The sequence below is a fragment of the Hoplias malabaricus genome, chromosome 11 (genome assembly GCF_029633855.1).
Source record: "Hoplias malabaricus isolate fHopMal1 chromosome 11, fHopMal1.hap1, whole genome shotgun sequence".
Lineage (NCBI taxonomy): Eukaryota > Metazoa > Chordata > Actinopteri > Characiformes > Erythrinidae > Hoplias > Hoplias malabaricus.
In genome coordinates this window covers 21,603,228-21,624,670 of record NC_089810.1, presented here as the reverse complement: position 1 = coordinate 21,624,670, position 21,443 = coordinate 21,603,228, and the positions used below count along the sequence as shown (strand labels likewise).

General features: G+C 39.5%; 1 protein-coding gene across 1 annotated transcript in view; it reads left to right on the top strand.

Annotated features, from left to right (window-relative positions):
• polr3b (polymerase (RNA) III (DNA directed) polypeptide B) overlaps nucleotides 1–21,172 on the top strand; it is a 30,754-nt gene extending 9,582 nt beyond the window's left edge. Inside the window, exons 11-28 of the mRNA XM_066684672.1 lie at nucleotides 2,991–3,107; nucleotides 3,216–3,350; nucleotides 7,032–7,193; nucleotides 7,408–7,608; nucleotides 8,331–8,493; nucleotides 9,827–9,980; nucleotides 10,833–10,907; nucleotides 11,101–11,199; nucleotides 11,315–11,442; nucleotides 13,694–13,903; nucleotides 14,171–14,329; nucleotides 14,910–15,027; nucleotides 15,245–15,387; nucleotides 18,987–19,090; nucleotides 19,647–19,813; nucleotides 20,133–20,246; nucleotides 20,341–20,514; nucleotides 20,610–21,172. Coding sequence (XP_066540769.1) covers nucleotides 2,991–3,107; nucleotides 3,216–3,350; nucleotides 7,032–7,193; nucleotides 7,408–7,608; nucleotides 8,331–8,493; nucleotides 9,827–9,980; nucleotides 10,833–10,907; nucleotides 11,101–11,199; nucleotides 11,315–11,442; nucleotides 13,694–13,903; nucleotides 14,171–14,329; nucleotides 14,910–15,027; nucleotides 15,245–15,387; nucleotides 18,987–19,090; nucleotides 19,647–19,813; nucleotides 20,133–20,246; nucleotides 20,341–20,514; nucleotides 20,610–20,739 — 2,553 coding nt within the window. The 3' untranslated portion in view covers nucleotides 20,740–21,172. The remainder of the gene's footprint in view (nucleotides 1–2,990; nucleotides 3,108–3,215; nucleotides 3,351–7,031; nucleotides 7,194–7,407; nucleotides 7,609–8,330; nucleotides 8,494–9,826; nucleotides 9,981–10,832; nucleotides 10,908–11,100; nucleotides 11,200–11,314; nucleotides 11,443–13,693; nucleotides 13,904–14,170; nucleotides 14,330–14,909; nucleotides 15,028–15,244; nucleotides 15,388–18,986; nucleotides 19,091–19,646; nucleotides 19,814–20,132; nucleotides 20,247–20,340; nucleotides 20,515–20,609) is intronic.
• Nucleotides 21,173–21,443: the final 271 nt, after the last annotated feature.

The following is a 21,443-nucleotide window of genomic DNA, read 5'->3' as shown; positions in this document are numbered from 1 at the left end:
GAGACCTCACTGACCTAGTGTGGAACATTATTAAATGTGGGTCTGTGACATACATTAGCAAAAAGCTGAGACCCAATTTGCTCAGCATAGACATCTTATTTTGTAGGAAGCCTCAACAATAGGTTGGTAAAAAGCATATCTGCATCCTAGCAACCTGCATCTGAGCATGTCCAAGCGTCTGCTTGTGGAACTGGTGCATTGTCTGTGTCACATCAGGACTCTAATGAGCCTTCCGTGTGTGCTTCTATTGACCCTGGACAACCTCAGTTCGATGAGACAAATTAGGACAAAATCTTGAAAGAATTAATAGAGGAAGAAGATTGCAGATGTCTATTTTTAATGCTTGCTAGATGCAGCATTTGTCAATTTCAGAATCTCCATAATTGTAAACAGTATATATCTTGATGTGCCATGCAGACGTTGATGCATTCCAGCTATTATATGAATTTGTTAAAGCAGACCCTAATTAAATTTACATTTTCAGCATTTAGAAAATGCTCTTATTCAGAGTGACTTACCAGAAGTGTTTTGTGATAGATGAATTTGCTGAAGCATGAATCCAAATATTGAAAAGCGTAAACCGAGATAAGAATATTGCTCTATTCCTGCACCATAGATGGGTAATATTGGCACAATGATACATTCAGGAGAGCGCTAACTGCAATAAAGTAAACACAGAGTATGGCTGCTATCCCCTCTACTATTGTGCTGTGCTGCCAACCGAGTGGGTCTGCCTTCCCTGCTGCTACTCTGCTCTACACTCTGCAGACCCTACCACTAGCTCACTAAGATGGCTCCTAAGCTTTAGCTCACCTGTGTCTTGGAATTAGAGAGGAGGGGTGGCTATGGTAACCTTGTGATTGGTCAGGGTAATGCTGACATAAGCATTACCAACTTTCAGGATGGCCCATTCTACATCGAGAGGAAAGCAGTACTGGTCATATTTGAGGAGAGATTAATCATATTTCTGTTTTGTGTTTTTTTTTTTTTTTGTTTTTTTTTTAAACTTTGCTGAACGTTTCACATAACAGCCACGTTTAGAATTATAACAAAAAATAAATAAATAAATAAATTCTACATTAGTTCTCAGGGACTTAATAATATACATACCGTGTTTCCCCGATAGTAAGACACCCCCGATAGTAAGATGCAGTGTGGGTTTTAGGGGGGTCGGCTAATGTAAGACATAGTAAACTGTACGTTGGAAAAATATAAGCCATAGTACCGGTACCTTTTGCTGCATTAACTGCGGGATGTGGACGGTTAGAGCGGGATGCGGACGGATCTGGAGCGGAATGAGCAGATGGATGTGGCGGCCGCGGGAGCAGCAGTAATGTTGTCCGTGGTCCAACACGCAGCCTCAGTGCCCTCATGTGCAGCCGCTGGTGGCCGCTCTGATTGCCATGGCCATGGTTGTCATGGAATAAATCTGTTTTATCTTCCAGTATAACATATTCAAACTGTTCGTTCTTACCGTTTTTCATTGTTTTACATGTTATACATGGAAATACCGTCATGATACGGTTGTAACAAGACATTCTTGGCACTTGCTTTTATAAAACTGTTTTATGGTGAATACCATACTGTTCAGGTTGTTAATAAATGTTAATTTTATGGTTAAAACAGAAATCGACATTTTTTACCAATATAAGACATACCACGAAAGTAAGACATAGTGGGACTTTTGGGGGTAAAAAGAATGTATGACACTGTCTTACTTTCGGGGAAACACGGTACAAATCAAAATGCATATTTGCCCATTGGCACTTTATTGCATTTTTAATTTTACCAGAGAGATGTTTACTCTTCAGATAATTAAATCCTATTGCATATTCTGATCATGTGTGTCAGGTGTGTAAGACATTTTTATAATTCTACAACATACAACTTTTTATCTAGTGTCAAAATGAATCAAACTCAACAAAATTGTGAGATACAGGTGTGGAATTCCTGCTGTATTTCTGCTTTATTGTGAGGAAATTTCTCATTTGAGGATCCTTGATCGGCTTAGGTGAAAATGCCTTTGAAATAGAAGTTAAAATATTTTCTGTGTTGCAGGAACATTTAAAAAAAAAACTAAAATTTTATTATAGGGAAGTCAAATTGATAACAATTTTTGATACCTGTTTTTAATAATGTTTGATAGATGCTCTGAATATAATTCTTTATGAATCGTATAACTTTTTGTGAGTTGCACTGCCATGAGGTTGAGAGTCTGAGTGGGTGGTCTGGAAGAATATCCCAATCCTTGTGACCTTTAACCTCTTTGCTAGAATAAGTAGTGCCAAGCTCAGGTGTGTGTTGTGTGGGTCCAGATTCAGTCAGTGGACCCTAATCTGTTGTGCTTTTTTATCAATTGAACATTCTGGGCTTTCAGGGGACGTTTTGCCAACAGAATTCTGTTTGGGAACAAAAACCAGCCAGGAAGGATGTGGCTGTTCAGAGTTGGCCATAGACCCTTAGCAGTTCCATTATTCAGAATGGTTTCTTTGGGTGGCAGTTTGTGCAGATTTCAAGACCTGCATTGAACATAAACATTGCTCTGCATATGCTCTGCCTCTGATTCTGTGGAATGTAGAAAGAGAGAGACTGCAAATAATCTGAAGCACACTACCTCATCTGCAAAGCATGGAAGTAGGAGTATCATGGCTTAGGCATGCATAACCTACACAGACATTACTGTGTGTTGGTGATTCAGGAGGGGGAGATTTTCCCAGTTATCTTGTAAAAGCAGCACACTCTCTCGCTGCTAGGTAGTCTGAATCATAATTTTAAACATTACATTATCATTGTTTAACATGACTAAATCATTTTTACAAAACGTTGATGAGTTGATATTCTTACAATATGCAAAGAAAAGTCTGTTAACATGTTATTACACTGCTAATGATGATAAAGTCCAGAGGCAGGAGAAGTGCTAGAGTGAGTTGTTGTTAGTTGGTGCTGATTTGTTTGTAACTCTCCAAATGTCATGTTTGTGTTTATCACAGGCATTGCGGTACATTGGAAATAAAGTTCGCCGTCAGCGCATGTGGGGCGGACCCAAGAAAACCAAGATGGAGGAAGCTCGAGAGCTGCTGGCCTCTACTATACTCACCCATGTTCCTGTGTGTACCAGAAAATGTCAAACTCTTGATCCTTTTTATTTCATTTTTTTTTCTGGGATTACTTGGTGTCCATTTGCTGAGGGGGAAAAAAATCTTTCTTTTTCCTAGGTGAAAGAGTTTAACTTCCGGGCCAAGTGCATTTACCTCGCTGTAATGGTGCGCAGAGTGATTCTTGCTCAAGGCAGCAACAAAGTGGATGATCGTGATTACTATGGAAACAAGCGTCTGGAGTTGGCTGGCCAGGTAGAGACAGACTTTTTATTTTCCCCTCTTCCCCTTCCTGTCTACACAGTCACAATTGAGATGAGGTTTGAAAAAGTCTGAGTGGGGATAAAGTCATGGTGGAGAGATGAACTGGCCATCCTAGAAAAAGCAGTGAGCCTCTCTTCTTAGGCACAAAGCCCATGCAGTTACAAGGAGCCCCTCCCTTAGTTCTCTGCTGAAATCATTCACACCACGTCTAATTCAATTAAGAATGAGTGACAGCTTTTTAATGACGCTTACCTCAACCCAAGATTTTGCTTAAATATTTATCTGGAGGCTAAAGACCAGCGCAGCAGGTTTTGACTCTACTAACTTCACAGTGCTAAAAATCCTTATAACTTAAAATAACACTAGGTATGTATCTTTGTATACTCTTTTTATTTCATGTTCTAGTGGTTGTTAGTTTGCTAACTAATATGAATGGTAGTTCTCAGTTAGCACTCTTCTTAAATTAAGATAAGCAGCAATAGCTTAATCAATCGCACATTTTTGAATTACCAAACCCTTGGAGGCTGTAAAATACTTGCCACTTTAGAAATTGTATTATACCCTCTCATGCCCAGTGTGAGGTTTGTAGGCAATTGGTTTAAAAATTATAAAAAATAATAAATTCAGGATGAACAATTAAAAGCATTACCAAAAAAAAAAATCATTGCATTGATAACATACCCAGAGATCATATGTTCAAACTAGGGATGGGCGATATGGCCCTAAATTAATATCACAATATTTTAGGGTATTTCTGAGATAATTATGTTAAGTTAAAAATATTCTTACATAATACCATGGGATATTGTACATCGGATATTTTGTAACCAAACCACCTCAACACTCCACTGTTACTTGTCACTGTGCCTAAATGACTCATGTAAAAAGTATACCGTATAGGTACCATGTGCGTACCTGCATGATGTCATCACAATATTTCTTTTTTTTTTTTTTTCCCGTTATAAAATTTCTGATAATATTATCATGAACAATATGATTGGCTAATCAAAAAATAGCTGTGTTTAGTTGTATTAGTGAATATGGGTCAGACACTAGTAAATACTGTCAGTTAAATTTCTTGGAACTTTCCTTATTCCGCACAAGTTGGTAGCATCTCTTTAGTTCATTTATCAATTAAAATGCTTGAGAATATAGTAGCATCTCAATTTCATACTCATCTATCTCAAAACAAACTGTATGAACAGTTCCAATCTGGCTTCCGCCCTCTCCATAACACTGAAACGGCTCTCATATAAAAATCACTAATGACCTCCTAATGGCTGCTGATTCTGGTTTACTCTCCATCCTCATCCCCCTTGACCTGAGTGCAGCATTTGACACTATCTGTCACACCACCCTCCTCAATAGAATATCCTCCATTGGTATCACTCAGATTCCTCTAAACTGGTTCAAATCATACTTCTCCAGCCACACTCATTCAGCTCAAAACTTTCACTTCCCAGCTTCCTTCTGTCACTTCAGGTGTACCCCAGGTCTCCATCCTGGGGCCCCTCCTCTTCATCATATATCACCTTCCTCTTGGCCATATCTTTTGCAAGTGCAACATTAATTTACACTGTTACGCGAATGACACCCAGCTCTATCTTGCCTGTAAACCCACTTCCAACCTCCCAACCCCCTCCCTTACTGACTGCTTGGCAGAAATAAAATCTTGGATTTCCTCAAATTTACTTCAAAACAGTGATAAAATTGAGGTTCTGCTAATTGGTACTAAATCAACATTTATCCAAATTTTCTCTTAATATTGACAATTGTTCTGTTCACCACTCCCCACAAGTAAAGAGTCTGGGTGTCATTTTCGACAGTATTCTTTCATTTCAATCTCATATCAATAACATTAGCCTACTTCCATCTCCGCAACATCAACGGTCTCCACCCCTCCCTTACTCCCCATACCACTGCCATCCTTGTCCACAGTATTGTAACCGCCCACCTTGATTATTGCAACTCCCTCCTTTTTGGTATTACCCACAAATCACTCATAAGCTTTAACCTGTCCAGAACTCAGCTGCCCCTATCATCACTAGAACCCCCTCCATCTTCCACATCACTCATGTTTTGCAACAGCTCCACTGGCTTCCGGTCAAGTTCCACATTGATTACAAAATCCTTCTGCTAACATTCAAGGCCGTCCACAATCTTTCGCCACCATATCGTTCCAATCTCTTCCATGTTGTAACTCCCTCTCGCACCCTCAGATCCTCCTCCTTCATTCATGTGACTGTTCCCCTGTTCCCCACTCAAAATCCATCTGTTCAAGGTTGCCTTTTTCATTTGAATGACTCAATTGCATTATTTGTATTGTTTTCAATGCTGTATACATTTGTGTTTTTTGGTATTATTTATTTTATTGTTTACTTTGTACTCTTTGTAAGGTGTCCTTGAATGACAGAAAGGCACCTATGAAATAAGATTTATTATTATTATTATCAAGTCTTTGGAATTTAAGACTATAAATCTGTGATCAGACATTTTCTGGATCTCTCGCATTCCTCTCCCACTCCCCTTGTGTTCTGCACACACACCACTGTGCTCCTGTGTGAAACTGAGCTCAGGGCTGTGGAGCAGGCTTGGCTGGGCTGCCCCCCAATCCCTCACCTTCTTCTTTTGTGTGTGCCCTCCTTGTCTTTTATTAATACCTTCATTATTTGCCTGCCGCTTTGTTTTGTCGCCTCTGTGTTTTGCCTCCTCCCTGCACAGCCTATTATCCCCCCCACCCTCCAACCCCTTTCCCAGCTCTCCTTGTCTTTGTTGACAGCGAGATATGCAGCAGCATAGGCAGCACCCAAATCCCAGGCCAACCGAGCTCAGGGCTTTCTTGCTTTTTATTATTATTTAACGCAGCCACGACAAAAGAATGGCTGCCTTGACTTCAGCGATTGAGTTAATCCACCGGCCCGGCTCTGATAATGTAATTACCGCAGTCTTAAGTCCTTTAATTTCCCCCATCCAGCCTTCTGTGGGGGTGAACTGTGTTGCGTGTGTGTGAGTACTGAGCAACCAACCCTTTTCAATAGAGCTTACACACACTCCCGACACCGCCAGCCTCCTCAATTACGAATCTCTGACATTCAACTAATTGGCCCTGCCGCGCTGCGGAAGCTTAATTTCTTTATTAATTTTGACGTGGCCTGCTTGTTTTGATGTATGCTAATGTGGATGGCTGGGGGAAGCTGCTATTGGAGGGTTTTAGTGAGGATGAGAAGACCCTGGGAGAAGAGCCAGGTCAACCTTATCACAGCACAGGCACACCTGGTTATTACATCTGCGTACAGCACCCAGAGGATTGATGACACAGAATGCGATATTGTAAGAGCCAGATGGAGTTAATAAAGTTGGTTGTGTTTTGGAAGTGGCAATGGGGAACCTGAACAACAAAGAGATGAAGTTAACTACTCACAGGCTGGAGTGTTGATAGGAGACTGAATAGGAGGCTGTCTGAATGCCCCAGCCACACTGAATTGTTGGATGCGCTAATCAGCAGATTGCAGCTTGATGTAGCATTGTTTTATGAGTGTACCTGCTTTGGCCACTGGTTGCCAGTTTTGAAATTCTGGAGTTCATGTTCTGGTTCTGTGAAGTGCTGTGGTTCTTGCACTGTCAAAGTTACTGAAGACATTTGTCTGGTAATTCTTCTCTTTTTTTCCACAGCTCCTGTCTCTGCTTTTTGAGGATCTTTTTAAGAAGTTTAACTCAGAGCTTAAGAAGATTGCAGACCAGATCATTCCCAAGCAAAGAGCGGCCCAGTTTGACGTGGTGAAACACATGAGGCAGGACCAAATCACAAATGGCATGGTGAATGCCATCTCTACTGTGAGTCTCTGATGTCTTCTACTGACACACAATAGATGTTTCTACACAGAAGAAGAAATCAATATTCAGGCGTCTTAATTAGACAAATATATTTATAATTCACTTTTAAAATAACCAGTATTAAGCCAGTGTTTATAATATGTATTATATTGAATTAAGACCTATTGCTTGTTGATACATTTCTTGCTGCCTCTTCTATCCCTGCTGTCTTCAGGGGAACTGGTCTCTGAAGAGATTTAAGATGGACAGGCAGGGAGTGACACAGGTGCTGTCTCGCCTGTCCTACATCTCAGCATTGGGCATGATGACTCGGATCTCCTCTCAGTTTGAAAAGACCAGGAAGGTCAGTGGGCCTCGCTCCCTCCAGCCATCACAGTGGGGAATGCTGTGCCCCTCAGACACACCTGAAGGAGAGGTCAGTAAATTTTTTCTGCGTCATTTTGTTTCATGTTAGCTTTGCATAGGGCTCCATATAAGTTATTTCTGTAACTGATAAGCTGTTTGACTATTCTGAGTTAAACTAGGGATTAAACTTTCGTATATTTATGTATTATTTACGTTTATTTGTGTATCAGTTGCGTAATTTATTAGTTGTGCCAAAATCAAATGCCACTTTTTTTATTGTAGTAAGGCAGAATAACTAGAAGTATCCTATAAGCACTAGAGAACATTATAAGAATACTGAATTTAAATACAAACACAGGTAAAAATGCAGAAATGTATTATCATTAAAGGCAATGTCTAGGATTGTATGGAAGTGCACTTCCATGGGAATAGATGACGTGGTGTGCTTCAGATAATTGGCAATCCCTTTCTTTACCCTTTATCCATCTTATCACTTTGTCACTAAATCACATAATGATTTATCTTTATGTATTCTGAATTCTTACCCTTCCAGAGAGTGCATATGTGCTCTTGGAAACCTGCGCATGAAAGGAAGTGGCATCATCAGAGGTTGAGCTAACGATCCCCTGAAGATGGGGCTAATACTTACACATTTATGCTGCTCTGGAACACCATCAAACTTCTGTGTTGATCTTAAATACAAACTATGTAGATGTATAGCAAAATTTGCAGCATTTTCACAATATTTGTTTTGTTTTGTTATTTATTTCGTTACTTCAATGTTTTGTGCAGGCATGTGGTCTGGTAAAAAATCTGGCTCTGATGACCCATATCACCACAGACATGGAAGACAAGCCCATCATTAAGCTGGCCTTTAACCTTGGGGTAGAGGACGTCAACCTGCTGTGTGGAGAAGAGCTCTCTTACCCTTCAGTTTTTCTTGTTTTCCTGAATGGTAATTTTTCATACGCTCAAGTTCCTTTTAACATATTAATAATTTTGGACCTGATTCTACCATTTAGACATACCCCTAAGTCTAAGTTGTCTCAGTTCTTCTTGGGATAGAAGGGTAAGGCAAATCTTAGGGCTTTACAGCCCTTGAAACAGATTGTTCAGAGACGCACTTCAGACTGTTTCATGAATGCCCTGTGATTCACAGGGAAAAAAAATACAAATGTTAGTCCTTATGAAAATCATGACAAAACTTGTATTGTCTTGGAGGAATGTAATTAGTGTATTATGATCCTTTACAAAATAACAAGCATAAATCATCCCTAGGAGTGTGCTGGTGTCTCTGTTATTAGCCAGTAAATTTCCAGTTAATTATAAATATCCAAGACTGAGCCTACTGCATTAATGAATAAGAAGCTGAATTCAGTTTCATATGTTAGAACATTTAGGAGTGGGCAATAATATATGATTCTTGAACTTAAAGCGTATGATGCCTTAATTGATCTGAAATCTAACAGTGCTCCTCTAATATAACTGCAGACTGTCATATTTACCTATAAAGCACAGATGGTAGCCTGGTAATGAGACAACATTCTCTAAAAATGTTTGTCCCTTGAACAGTTGTCCCATTTTGTACAAGAATCTTTTAACCACTACACCTTGTAGCTCAGTTCCAAGGGCAAAGATGCCACCCAAAAACAAGGGGTAGAGTTAAAAATATGAAATGGGGATTTGGCAGTAATTTTACTTTGCATAGGTTTTGCCTTGTGCAACGCTAATGCATGTGATGAAAGTAAAAGGCAGTTATTCTGTGGTACAAGGTGCAGAGTGAATGGTTTGTTTGGGTACAGATTGAAAGACACCAAAAAATTCAAATGGACTTGAGCGCTAGAGGTATCCACTGCATGCCACAGATTAGCTTTAATGTCATGTCAGAGAGGACTCACCTAGTAAATTAATTAATGTGTATATGTTTTCCAGAGCACTGATAAGTTTCAAATTACGCACGCTGCCTCAGAATGTAATTTAATTACCAAAAACAGCAGGTGTCAAAGCATAATTCAGAGCTGTCTGTAAATCCAGTCGCCGCCACCAAGAAGAGGGGGACACACACATTCATTCATTCAAACAACCAACCTGTCTTTGTAGCACCACAGTAACTTTGTAAAATTCACAATTATTTTTAACCATTTGTTATTTTCAGCCCCCTAACTCCTTTTCATAGTTGCCTTTGAATATATTAACTTATGGAAGTATACACAGACCCTTGTTTTTTCTGTTGTCTACAATGGTGTATATAGTGTACTAACAGTATTTGTATGTATATCATCCTTCAGGTAATATTCTGGGAGTGATCCGAGACCACCGCAAGCTTGTCAACACATTTAGACTTATGCGAAGAGCTGGCTTTATTAATGAGTTTGTTTCCATCTCCACTAATGTGACTGACCGCTGTGTGTACATCTCTTCTGATGGGGGGCGACTCTGCAGGTAGAAAGCCTCTGTTTCCTCAGTCCAACTGCAAAAGTTGAGTTTTAAGCTGAAAAATGTGCGGTTGCCTTTTAGAGTTTGAGTGTATCTGCCCCCCTCCTGCAAAGAGATAACAACTGGGTCTTGAATGAGTAGAAATAATTGGCTATGAAGTGTAAGGGCAATCCTAAAAGGATTTTGGATTTACTGCTAAGCACAGGTTGCTAAAATCCAGACAGACTCCCATATATTAGTTTTGTGATATTCCATGGTTTTCCCATTCTAAAACGTGGCCAGGATTATTTTTCTTACTTTGATTAATTATGAATTCATTAGGAACCACATACTGTGTGTGTGTGCGCTTGTTCATTCATGTTCAATTATTAAAGCAACAGAGCATTAGAAACAGTGTGTTATTGTTATAGGTCATTCATGATAACACCAGATTCAGTATTTAGTACTCATTATTTCTGGCAGGAGCTTGCAAAATTGATTTCACAGAAGCCAACCAAAAATATTGCCTTTTATTAAAATGTTAAGTGTTACTTTGCAGCCAGTGCTTAGCAGAATATTATATTTCACGATGAAAGGAAACTGATGCAAATAAACAGCATGAGTACAGCACTTCATAGCATTCCGATTTTTGTTGAAATTAATGCTTGTATATTGGGAACATACATGACTGTCAAAATGTAGTCCTGCAACTGATTTTGAATGATTTGACAAATACCTGTGGATTTCAGATTTCACAAGGACTGACTGTTGTCAGTTTAGAGTCTGTCTGGCTTTACAAAGAAGTTTCCAGTATTTAGTCCTTTTAATGAAACAAATACTGAAAGCTTCATTCAGTACTGCTTGTCTTTGTCCTGCCAGACCCTACATCATTGTGAAGAATGGGAAGCCGGCTGTGAAGAACAAACACATTGAGGAGCTGTCTCAGGGCTACAGGTACACTTCAGTGGAATCAACAGTTGAAATGCTCTCATTGATTTTGAAAAGCGGGTCAAACAAGTGGATCTCAAGCTTATTTGTATAATGCATGCTTTCTTTCTTGGATGTTTTGTACTTTGTGAGCATTTCTAAAATGGAGATCTTTTATCAAACCACTTGATTTGTTTGAAATTCTTTTAATCCTATCTAGAAACTTTGAGGACTTTCTGCATGAAAGTCTGGTAGAATATCTGGATGTGAATGAAGAGAATGACTGCAGCATTGCTCTATATGAGTACATGATCACCAAGTGAGTTTAGTTTTTTTGCCTTTGCATGGCCTATTCCCCATCATTCACTATCAGGAAGAAAAGTTATACTCTTTTTATATTTCCAAACACAAGTGTATTTTTAACTGATTTTCAGGGACACAACACATTTGGAGATTGAGCCGTTTACTCTGCTGGGGGTTTGCGCTGGTTTGATACCATATCCCCATCATAACCAGTCCCCCAGAAACACCTACCAGTGTGCTATGGGCAAACAAGCCATGGGTAAGTGCTGTGTGTCCAACTCTTTCCATTTAATTTTTAAAATCCATTAAATTTGTGTTCATACTTAACCCCTTGCTGTTTAATAACTGCTAAATTATCTAACTATATTTTGGTTTCGAAACAAAGGGACAAAGAGAGCTGCTAGGTGTTAAATGTCTGCATAATGTAACATAAGTAAAATTATTAGCTGCGGTGCCTTCCTATCAAAGTATTTCAGCTGAAAAAAATCCAAAAAATCTAAATGTACATTGTTGTCAAAACATGATTTTTTTTTTGTTTGTTTTTACAAAAACGCATTGGATATTGTGAATATTATGATATAACATTCATGACATTAATTTTTACAATATAGTTATTGCTTATTTTTCTTATTCTTATTTTCCCCCCGTAATGCCTATCTATACCATAGCAATACCAAAGTCTGTGGCATAGCTTCCATTTTCGACAATTCAAGAAAGCTTAAACATATGAATACTCTCACTTTTCACACTCATGCATTTATTCATGCTGAAATATATTCACATTTGCAGTGGCATTCACACCCACGTACACACTAAAGTAAGTGTGCATGTCTGTCTGTGTGTACAGCAAACATTGTGTGCTTGTGTAGGGAGTGCGTGTGTGTGGCAGGAAAAAGGCCTCTACACAGTCTTTCTGAGTGTCATTAGACATTCATTGTGTTTTGAGCTCAGTGTGTAGCAGGATAGTGTGCTCAGCTGCAGCAGAAAGAGTGAGAGAGAACACACATTGCTCCCCTGGTTACCAGAACTACTCTAGACACCCCCCGACCCCACCCCCCAACATCTTTACAAAACCACTGAGACTGCAACTACATTTGGGCCAATATCCTCACCGTTGTCTCTTGTGGGTTTTTTCTCCTGTGTGGACGGCCCCATACATGTGCAAATCTCTCTGTGTGGCCCCAGACCTATTATCACACACTGTGTGCTTGTACTCTGATTGTGAAGTAATAGCATCTGACAAATGTCAAGGCCTCAAGGGACGGCTGCTATTCTTCCATAACCTGCTCTGCTTTGACCGGTTGGATTAAGGAGGTGGCCCTCTCCTGGCTTGCAGCACGTTGCAACACTGCAGCTATAGATACTGTCACTCCACATGCAGTCTGCCAAACCTGGTCGAGCCTTATGACATATTTAGGACAAATTAAGGAGTTAAATTTTGTGGACACAGATCAAGTATGGGATGCCAAGTCCTTAATTTAAAATGCTGTTCATGCAGATCTAGACTCAGCCTTGAACCACTGTAGAGACTGACTATATAGTCGATATATTCCACTAGTTTTCAACATTTAAACATTTTGTTAACATTTTGGGTTCAAGCCCAAAATAACAATTTATGTTTTTTCTATAAATAAATAAATAAATAAATACATTTCTACACTGATTGTCCATTGTATCAACTTCCATTTTATGAAGTTGCACTTTGTTGTTCATTTACAGATATTGCTCTTCATACTTTTTTAGCCCTCTTCCTGTTCTTTAATAATCAGAACCACCACAGTACCACCAAGGAGCAGGTATGATTTCGGTGATGGATCACCCTCAACGCCACAGTGAAGATGGTGCTGTTTTAATGTGTGTGTGGTGCCAGTGTCCCAAACACAGCAGTGCTGCTCAAGTTTTTAAACCCCTCAGTGTCACTGCTGGACTGAGAACTCTGCACCAACCAAAAATATCCAGCCAACAGCGACCTGTGTCCCACTGATGGACTACAGGATGACAAACACAAACAGTCCAGCATCAGATGAGCTACTGTCTCTAACTTTACATCTACAAAGTGGACCAAGTATGTGGATGTGTCTAACAGTGGACAGTGAGTGGGCACTCGTAACTCCAGTGGCACTGCTGTGTCTGATCCACTTGTACCTGCACAACATTCACCAACCCACCCCACCATGCCATAGTTACTCCAGCACTGAGAATGATCTGCCACCCAAATAATACCTGCTATGTTGTGGTCCTGACAATTGAAGAACAGGGTAAAAGTGGGTTAGCAAAGTACGCATAGCAACAGGTGGAATGACAGTCTGTAAATGTAGGGCTACAAAGTGCTTCTGACTGAATGCAATGAAATGCTCACAGCAATGATCCAACAGTTAGTGTTAATTTTTGCTATAAATGTAGGGGCTGTTACTACTGCAACAAGTGAGACAAACTTTTACTACCTTTTATTCTGGAAGAAGCAGGTGTTTACAGACCTTACTGACATACAATACATCTTCTGCCCACAGGCACTATTGGCTATAATCAGAGGAACCGCATAGACACACTGATGTACCTGCTAGCGTATCCTCAGAGGCCCATGGTAAAGACCAAAACAATTGAGCTAATTGACTTTGAGAAACTGCCTGCAGGTCAGAATGCCACAGTGGCTGTGATGAGCTACAGTGGTTATGATATTGAGGATGCGCTGGTGCTTAATAAAGCTTCACTGGACAGAGGTAAGAGTGCTAGTTAAAATAAATTTTTAGCATTCTTATTGTTGTGCCTGTTTTAACAAACCCAATCTCCAAAATAGTGACTTTAAAATCGGAAAATAATTTTAGACCCATTTGTTCTGTTGCTCAGTTGGATTTGAAATTGACCCAGAATGGAAACAGCAGTCAAAATTTTTAATTGTATTATTAGCACTGTAGGAAAATAATTTACTAAAGTATTATTATTCAGCCACTTGCCTACACCTCACAAAGTCTTTCCTTTCATACCAGGCTTCGGAAGATGTCTTGTTTATAAGAATGCTAAATGCACACTGAGGCGTTACACTAATCAGACGTTTGACAAAGTGATGGGTCCCATGCTGGATGCTGAAACGCGGAAGCCCATTTGGCGACACAGCATTCTGGATGCAGACGGCATCTGCTCGCCTGGTGAGTGCCACACAGATGCTTCACTGGAGCACACACAGTAACATACTGAGGAGCTGCCACTCTATGCTACCACTTGTTAGTGAGTGTGCAGCTAAAGGAAGCATTAAGCCCTGTTTGGATTGTATTAGCTTATCAGGGATACATTTCTACATGCCTCCACTGTGATAAAAAGACAGCAATAAAATAAAATATCTCGGTTGTTTTTTCTTTGTATGACTAGTGCCCCTTCCAGGGTGTGTTCCGACCTTGTGCACAGTGATTCCTAGTAGGTTTCAGAACCCACTGTGACCCTGGATAAGCCATTACAGACAATGAGTAAATGGGGGGGGGGGTGGCATCTGCCTGGAAAAACATTGTATGTATGCAGACAGAACTAAATGTACCAGAGTACTACTGGGTTTGGTGAAGTTATATGCAGTTTTCTCAGTTGAGAAAGAGGAAAAACTCTACATAACCAATCTGAAAAGCAAAATAAAGGGAAACTAACCAAGATCTCCATGTACATTTCTAGACTAAATAAGGCCTTAAAATACTTACAGTTGATAACAGTTTATATCTTTGTGTGCCCTCTGTGTGACAGGTGAGCGTGTGGAAAATAAGCAGGTGCTAGTTAACAAGTCCATGCCAACTGTTACTCAAACACCACTGGAGGGCAGTACCCAGCCAGGCCAGCCACAATACAGAGAAGTGCCCATCACGTGAGTGTGTCCATATCTGCTTTACCTCATCCATGCCGTTTTCACACATTAATTTAAATCACATAAATTATTTTCTTCAATGCTCATCTGTGTATTTATATAGGTACAAAGCCCCTTGTTTGTTTGTGTTCTGCAGTCCCACAGAATTATTTTGATAGACCTTGTGCATGCCAACGTAAACATTTAGTCGTAATGATTTTGTTTACTATTCATGCAGGTATAAAGGCTCAACAGACTCGTACATTGAAAAGGTGATGATATCATCAAATGCTGAGGATGCTTTCCTGGTGAAAATCCTGCTGAGACAGACACGTCGGCCTGAAATAGGAGACAAATTCAGCAGCCGGCATGGCCAGAAAGGTACCCCAACACCAATAGCTGCTGTGTATAATTTTAAATATTCTCTCTTAAAAATGAATTTGTACAATAAGGTATGCACACACACATACATTATGACCACCTCCTTGTTTCTACACTCACGGTCCATTCTCTCAGCTCCACTGAACAGACTGGAGCACTTTGAAGTTCTACAATTACAGACAGCAGTCCATCTCTTTCTGTGTGTAATTAGTTTGCTCCCCTTTGCCTTTCCTTCAATGGTCAGAGCCCCCACAGTTGGTGGATCACTCTCAGCACTGCGGTGACACTGACATGGTGGTGTTATCAGAGATTTTAAACAGTGTCCACTCACTGTCCACTCTGTTTGACACACCTAACGCATTTGTCCACCTTGTAGATGTAAAGTCAGAAAAAGTAGCTCGTCTGTTGCTGCACAGGTTGTGTTGGTCGTCCTCTAGTCCTTCATCATTGGACTCAGGATGCTGTTGGCTGGAGATTCTTTGTTGCTGGACTATTCTCAGTCTAGCAGTGACACTGAGGGGTTTAAAAACTTTAGCAGCCTTGCTGTGTCTGATCCAATCTTATCAGTGCAACACATCACGTGAGTGTGTGAGTATATGTAAGTTTTTCCTTTCTTTATTTTTTGTTCTCTATATTCCTTTTTCAATAAATTGCATGGAGAACCCCTCCTGTATAACCCCCCCCAAACCCAAGGGCCATTTTTCAATTAATTAGCCTTTTGTCCCAATCCAGACTATGCAAATTTTTTACAGCAACAGAGCTCCTGGGAAAATAAGTGTTTACAGCCCCCATTGTTTCCACGCACCTCCACTGGGAGCCCAGGCCACGATGATGGTTTAATCAGAGCGCTAACTGGCGCCATGCATAATTCACTCATTTCATTAGCTGAGGTTGTCCACAGGCACTCATCACGGCCCGTGACAGTGAGCAGGGGTCAGGGAAGGGTTAGCCGCAAGCAGCCTAAGATGCTATTTACTGCTCTTTTTAACGGGCCTCTTGGTATTTAAAGGAGTGCCACAGAGTCACCAATACAGGACAGCTAAATGTTGTTTGTAAGAGACAGTGAAGTTGAACTTTTTTGTAGTTTCAGAGGCTAGCCATTGTCGAATACTTGTGTGGTGATTTATTTTTTTACTTTATTCAATATATAAAGTTTTGTTTAACTTTATACATAGTGATTTGTTGCTGTCAGTACAATATCTTATGAAAGAAATACCAACCAATTCCTTTCTGGGGATTTTAAATGCTTTCATACTAAAACTTGTCAAGCAGGAGTAACTACATCACAACACAAAGACATTTCAGGCTAGATTTGTTACATGGTTTTGGAACAGATTATTCCTTTTCCTCTCTATTGTATCCAGCACTGCTGAAATCTACTCAAACACAGCAATGTCATTCTAATTTATTAATAGCGATGTCAGTTTTTTTTTTATTTTATTTTTTTCACCATGAATACATGGTCCCAAAGCCAATCAGTGCAACAATTCCAGTTGTGAAATACCTCTCATAGAAAGCAGAAAGGATATATATCTTTAAATTAACTAACTAATAAATTATTAATTATTTTCCAAGTGTTGATATATTATGATCCAAATAGTGCAGGTTTCACTGAACGTGGGAAATATGTATTTATAAACAAATTTCTAACGTACGAAAGTTGGCAGATTCATTGCTACCAAGAGCCAATAGGGGACATCCCACAGTGTGATGGTGCCAGTTGTATTAAACCAGATACACTTTAGTCTCGTCTTTCACATATATTTTAACTCCTTCCCCATAATCGAACCCTGACTAGTTTTAAGTTCTGGTCACCAGAGTAGAATAAGTTAATTATTTACCTGCGAGAGACACTCGTAGGCATAAACAACAAACACGCACACACACAGCTGTGTTGGTAGGGTCCTTTTGTGTGAGCTGCCATGGCAAGACTCTGTGGGGTGTGATGGAGAGCTGTGGACTCTTACTGCTGTCCTGCTTTTCTCTGTTGATTTCATGGCTCTTTTATCATTCACTTGCACACAAAGTAAACAACACAGAGGATGTTTGTGAAGAGTCTCCCCATATCAGCTTTTTTTTCCCCTTTTTTCTTTTTCTTTTTTGAAAACCTTACTAAACATATTGGTCTGCATTATTTCTGAAGTATCCTACAAATATTGTGCAGTTTCTTAAAAGTTCATCGCACCAAGTAATTTAATACGCCTTACGCTTGATCATTTCGGTGAGATGTTCTATCCACCGACATTAAATACCTTGCTGCTTATTAATGTCCACATAACATCCTCTGTGTTTTTAGAGCATCTTTCCACAGTAATTCGTAAGATTACTCTCTTAATGATCTTTGATTACAGTTTGGGAATGATTTTTACAGTTTTGCTTACATTTAACATTTTCATTGTCTTCCCGTAGACACACTTTACACATGGATGTATTCCATTCCTCTCACGTGTTGATCCAGGCTTTGTGCTCTATGGTAAAGGGAAGCTACAGATGTATAATCCCTCTCTCACTGTCCGACTAAGCACCTCTACTCACTTCCTGCTTCTGCCTCTCTTGCCTTTTATGACTTGCAAATGGCCCAATAATGTGTTTGCTCTGGCAGAGAGAAGAGTGCAGAGCTCCTCCGCAAACATTTGCACTCTCACTCAGAGTTGTGCACCACTTCTGTGACCCGTGTGAATAACCACTGGTTTTGCTCTGCTGATTTTTAAGCAACTGGGCTTGACCAACATTTACACCCCTGTATCGCAGTTCCTGTATAGCATTTTATTAATAGCACTCGATTAGCAGGCAAGTGGTTTTCACTGTGGGACAAAATAATATATGGGATCTGGAAATTGAGCCTCAGTTCTCTTGCCCAATCCTCTGCATGATGTTACAGAGGTGCATTCATGCTCAGTCATGACAGTTGAGCATCTGTAAGAATTAATGGACTGTTGTTCAGGAAAACAACTTGATCAGTGTCAACAGATCTTTAAAAAAATAATAATAATTACATATTGGTTGTTTGATACAAAACTACTTAAAAGCATAAATGTATAGGCCATGTGTAGCTTGTGTTCATAATACACACACAACCCCCCCCCCCCCCTTTATGTGTACCTAAATAAATCATTGGTATGTGGGATTTTTTTTCCTTCTCTTTCCCCGCCTCTCTGATGCCCAGCGGCACTATCAAGGTTTTAACCTAGAAAAACCTGGGAAATGTGATGAAAATACATGGAAGTATTGCAAAATAAAGATGCTGAATAATCTTTTCATACAGTTTGAAAAGTCTTACTTGTGCCTTTTTAACACTAAAGTTTTGCTGCAGCTCTCACTCAATTCTCTCAATCAATTTTGGGATTGCAACCATTGCTGCCTATGAACTGATTTCCTGATTTAAAAAAATGTTAGTTCAGTGTGAGCATGTGATGATGTTTGCAGATGTATGAGTCACAATTTAAGTTTGAGCTTTCCTATTATTGATAAGTGGGAGTGATGGACTTGAGATAAATTGCTCTGTTTTGGATGAGGTTTGATGGAACACGTAATTAAAAAAAAAACATATAATTAGAAGCATACAGTGTGTTTGATGTGTATGTTTCCTCCTGTCTCAGGTGTGTGTGGGCTGATTGTCCCTCAGGAGGACATGCCCTTCTGTGATTCAGGGATCTGTCCTGACATAATCATGAACCCTCACGGATACCCCTCCAGAATGACTGTGAGTACTTGACAGTCAAAATGCGTTTTATCCCTCTTCGTTTTTCTTCCCATAATGAAATGATCAAGAAGTCTTTTTAATATTTTTTAGAAAAAATAAAATACCTATGGCATTGGTGTAAATTAGTCATTAATGTTTTGAGTAACAGATTCTAAAACAAACTACAAAAGGCAATAAAACTTTTATTGTTTTTTGATGTTACGTTTAAATGATATTCTAATTTTCTAGCTTAGATTGAATATATATATTTTGTCAGAGATGCTAAAAAAAAAACTAGCCATTTAAAGTGTGCTGAACTACTTGCTATAAGCAAAATTAAATATCTGCATTAAAAAGGGTTTGGAATTCTTTATTTCTTTTCTTTCATTTCTTATCACCTCGCTGGGCCTAGGGTTTTTAATTTTGGTCAATTTCCCAGCATACCTGGAAAAGAAAAGTGACGAATGAGCTTTGTGTTGTATTTTAATATGTACACTGATGTCATCACAGTTTACTAGAAGAAAATGTTTGAGACTGAGTGACTTTGAAAGTAACAGTGTGCTGTGCACTGTGCTAGGTTGGGAAGTTGATTGAACTCTTGGCGGGGAAGGCAGGTGTGCTGGATGGGCGATTCCATTATGGTACAGCTTTTGGAGGTAGTAAGGTGAAAGATGTATGTGAGGATCTCATTCGCTATGGATACAACTACCAGGGCAAGGACTTTGTCACTTCTGGCATCACTGGGTAAATATATTAGTTTTCAAATTTCAGTCAGAGAACATTTCACACTTCTCACTGCACATTTTAGGAGAGTATCAATCCAAAATAATCACAATTTCTCGACAGCCCAATTAGTTGATGTCCTGTTTCTTTCTTTGTAATGACTTTTTTTTCTCACACTTAAGCTTGCCTTGCATGCACTAAAATAATATATGAATGTATAAAATAAAAAACGATTTTAAATACTTTCTATTATTTGCGGTTAGACAAGCAAATCTGTATATTTACATTTTGTTTTTAAATATCCTTTGCTAATATATTTAGATCTATGTTTTCTATACAGAGAGCCCCTGGAGGCCTACATCTACTTTGGTCCAGTGTACTACCAGAAACTAAAGCATATGGTGCTGGATAAGATGCATGCCAGAGCACGTGGACCAAGAGCAGTGCTCACTAGGTAGAGGAGCTACTATTCAAATTGGGAATTTTTAATCCTTCATTGTATTTAGTGTAGCCAGAACCCATTTTTGTCTTTGTGTGTTGTTACACAGACAGCCAACAGAAGGTCGCTCCAGAGACGGAGGTCTGCGTCTGGGAGAAATGGAGAGAGACTGTCTGATAGGATATGGGGCCAGCATGCTGCTGCTGGAGCGTCTCATGATCTCCAGCGATGCTTTTGAAGTGGATGTGTGTGACCAGTGTGGCCTGCTGGGATACTCTGGATGGTCAGTTACCAACCTCTTGATTTTCAGATTGCAGATCAGTACATTTTTAATAATTGAATCTCATTAAGCCCTTGTGTATATTGCTGTGTTTACAGGTGCCACTACTGTAAGTCTTCATGCCATGTGTCATCTCTGCGCATTCCCTACGCCTGCAAACTGCTCTTCCAGGAACTGCAGTCCATGAACATAGTACCTCGCCTTAAACTGTCACGATACAATGAGTGAGCCATTAATCATGCATAATGTTTCTGAAAAAACAGGCAGTAAGACTGCTGACAAATACTACTGTGGAAGTTGCTCTCTCCTGTAGCTTTGACACCGAGTCTAGATTTGTGACCTGATTTTGCTCAGGTCAGTGAGGTGCTTTGTAAACATTGGCTACATTTTGAGACAATGAAGTTTGACATTGTATGAGCTGAAAATCTCGAGTGAACAATCATTCAAAAGTCAAAATACAACTAGCACTTCAGAGTTTGGCGTGCATGTAGAGAAACTGCGTACTTCAAGAGGAATTTTTTTCTTTGTTTGAATAATGTCTATTATTTCCCCCTGAAAGTTTTTTTTTTTTTTTTTTTTTTTTTGGATTCTGGAAATGAATCGTTTTCTGTTTATATATGTAATTATTAAATCACATTAAATAACACTGTGTTACATTCTTTTCACTGAGTCCTGAGTCATTTCCTTTTACTAAAGTGATTAAGGATCAGAGAAACTGGAAGTGTTTGTCCTCTCTTCACCAATAGCAGAAATGGAGGGAGAGAAGTATTGTAGGTTCTTGATTAAGTGTTAATGTGACAACACTGACAGCAGAAAAGAGCTTGTTGTGTTGACCACCATCCTCCTCGGATGCTTTTTCCACTAATACAACATCCACCATTCAAAGCTTGCCCCCACCCACTAAGCAGCTTCGGAAGCCTTTGATTGAGGAA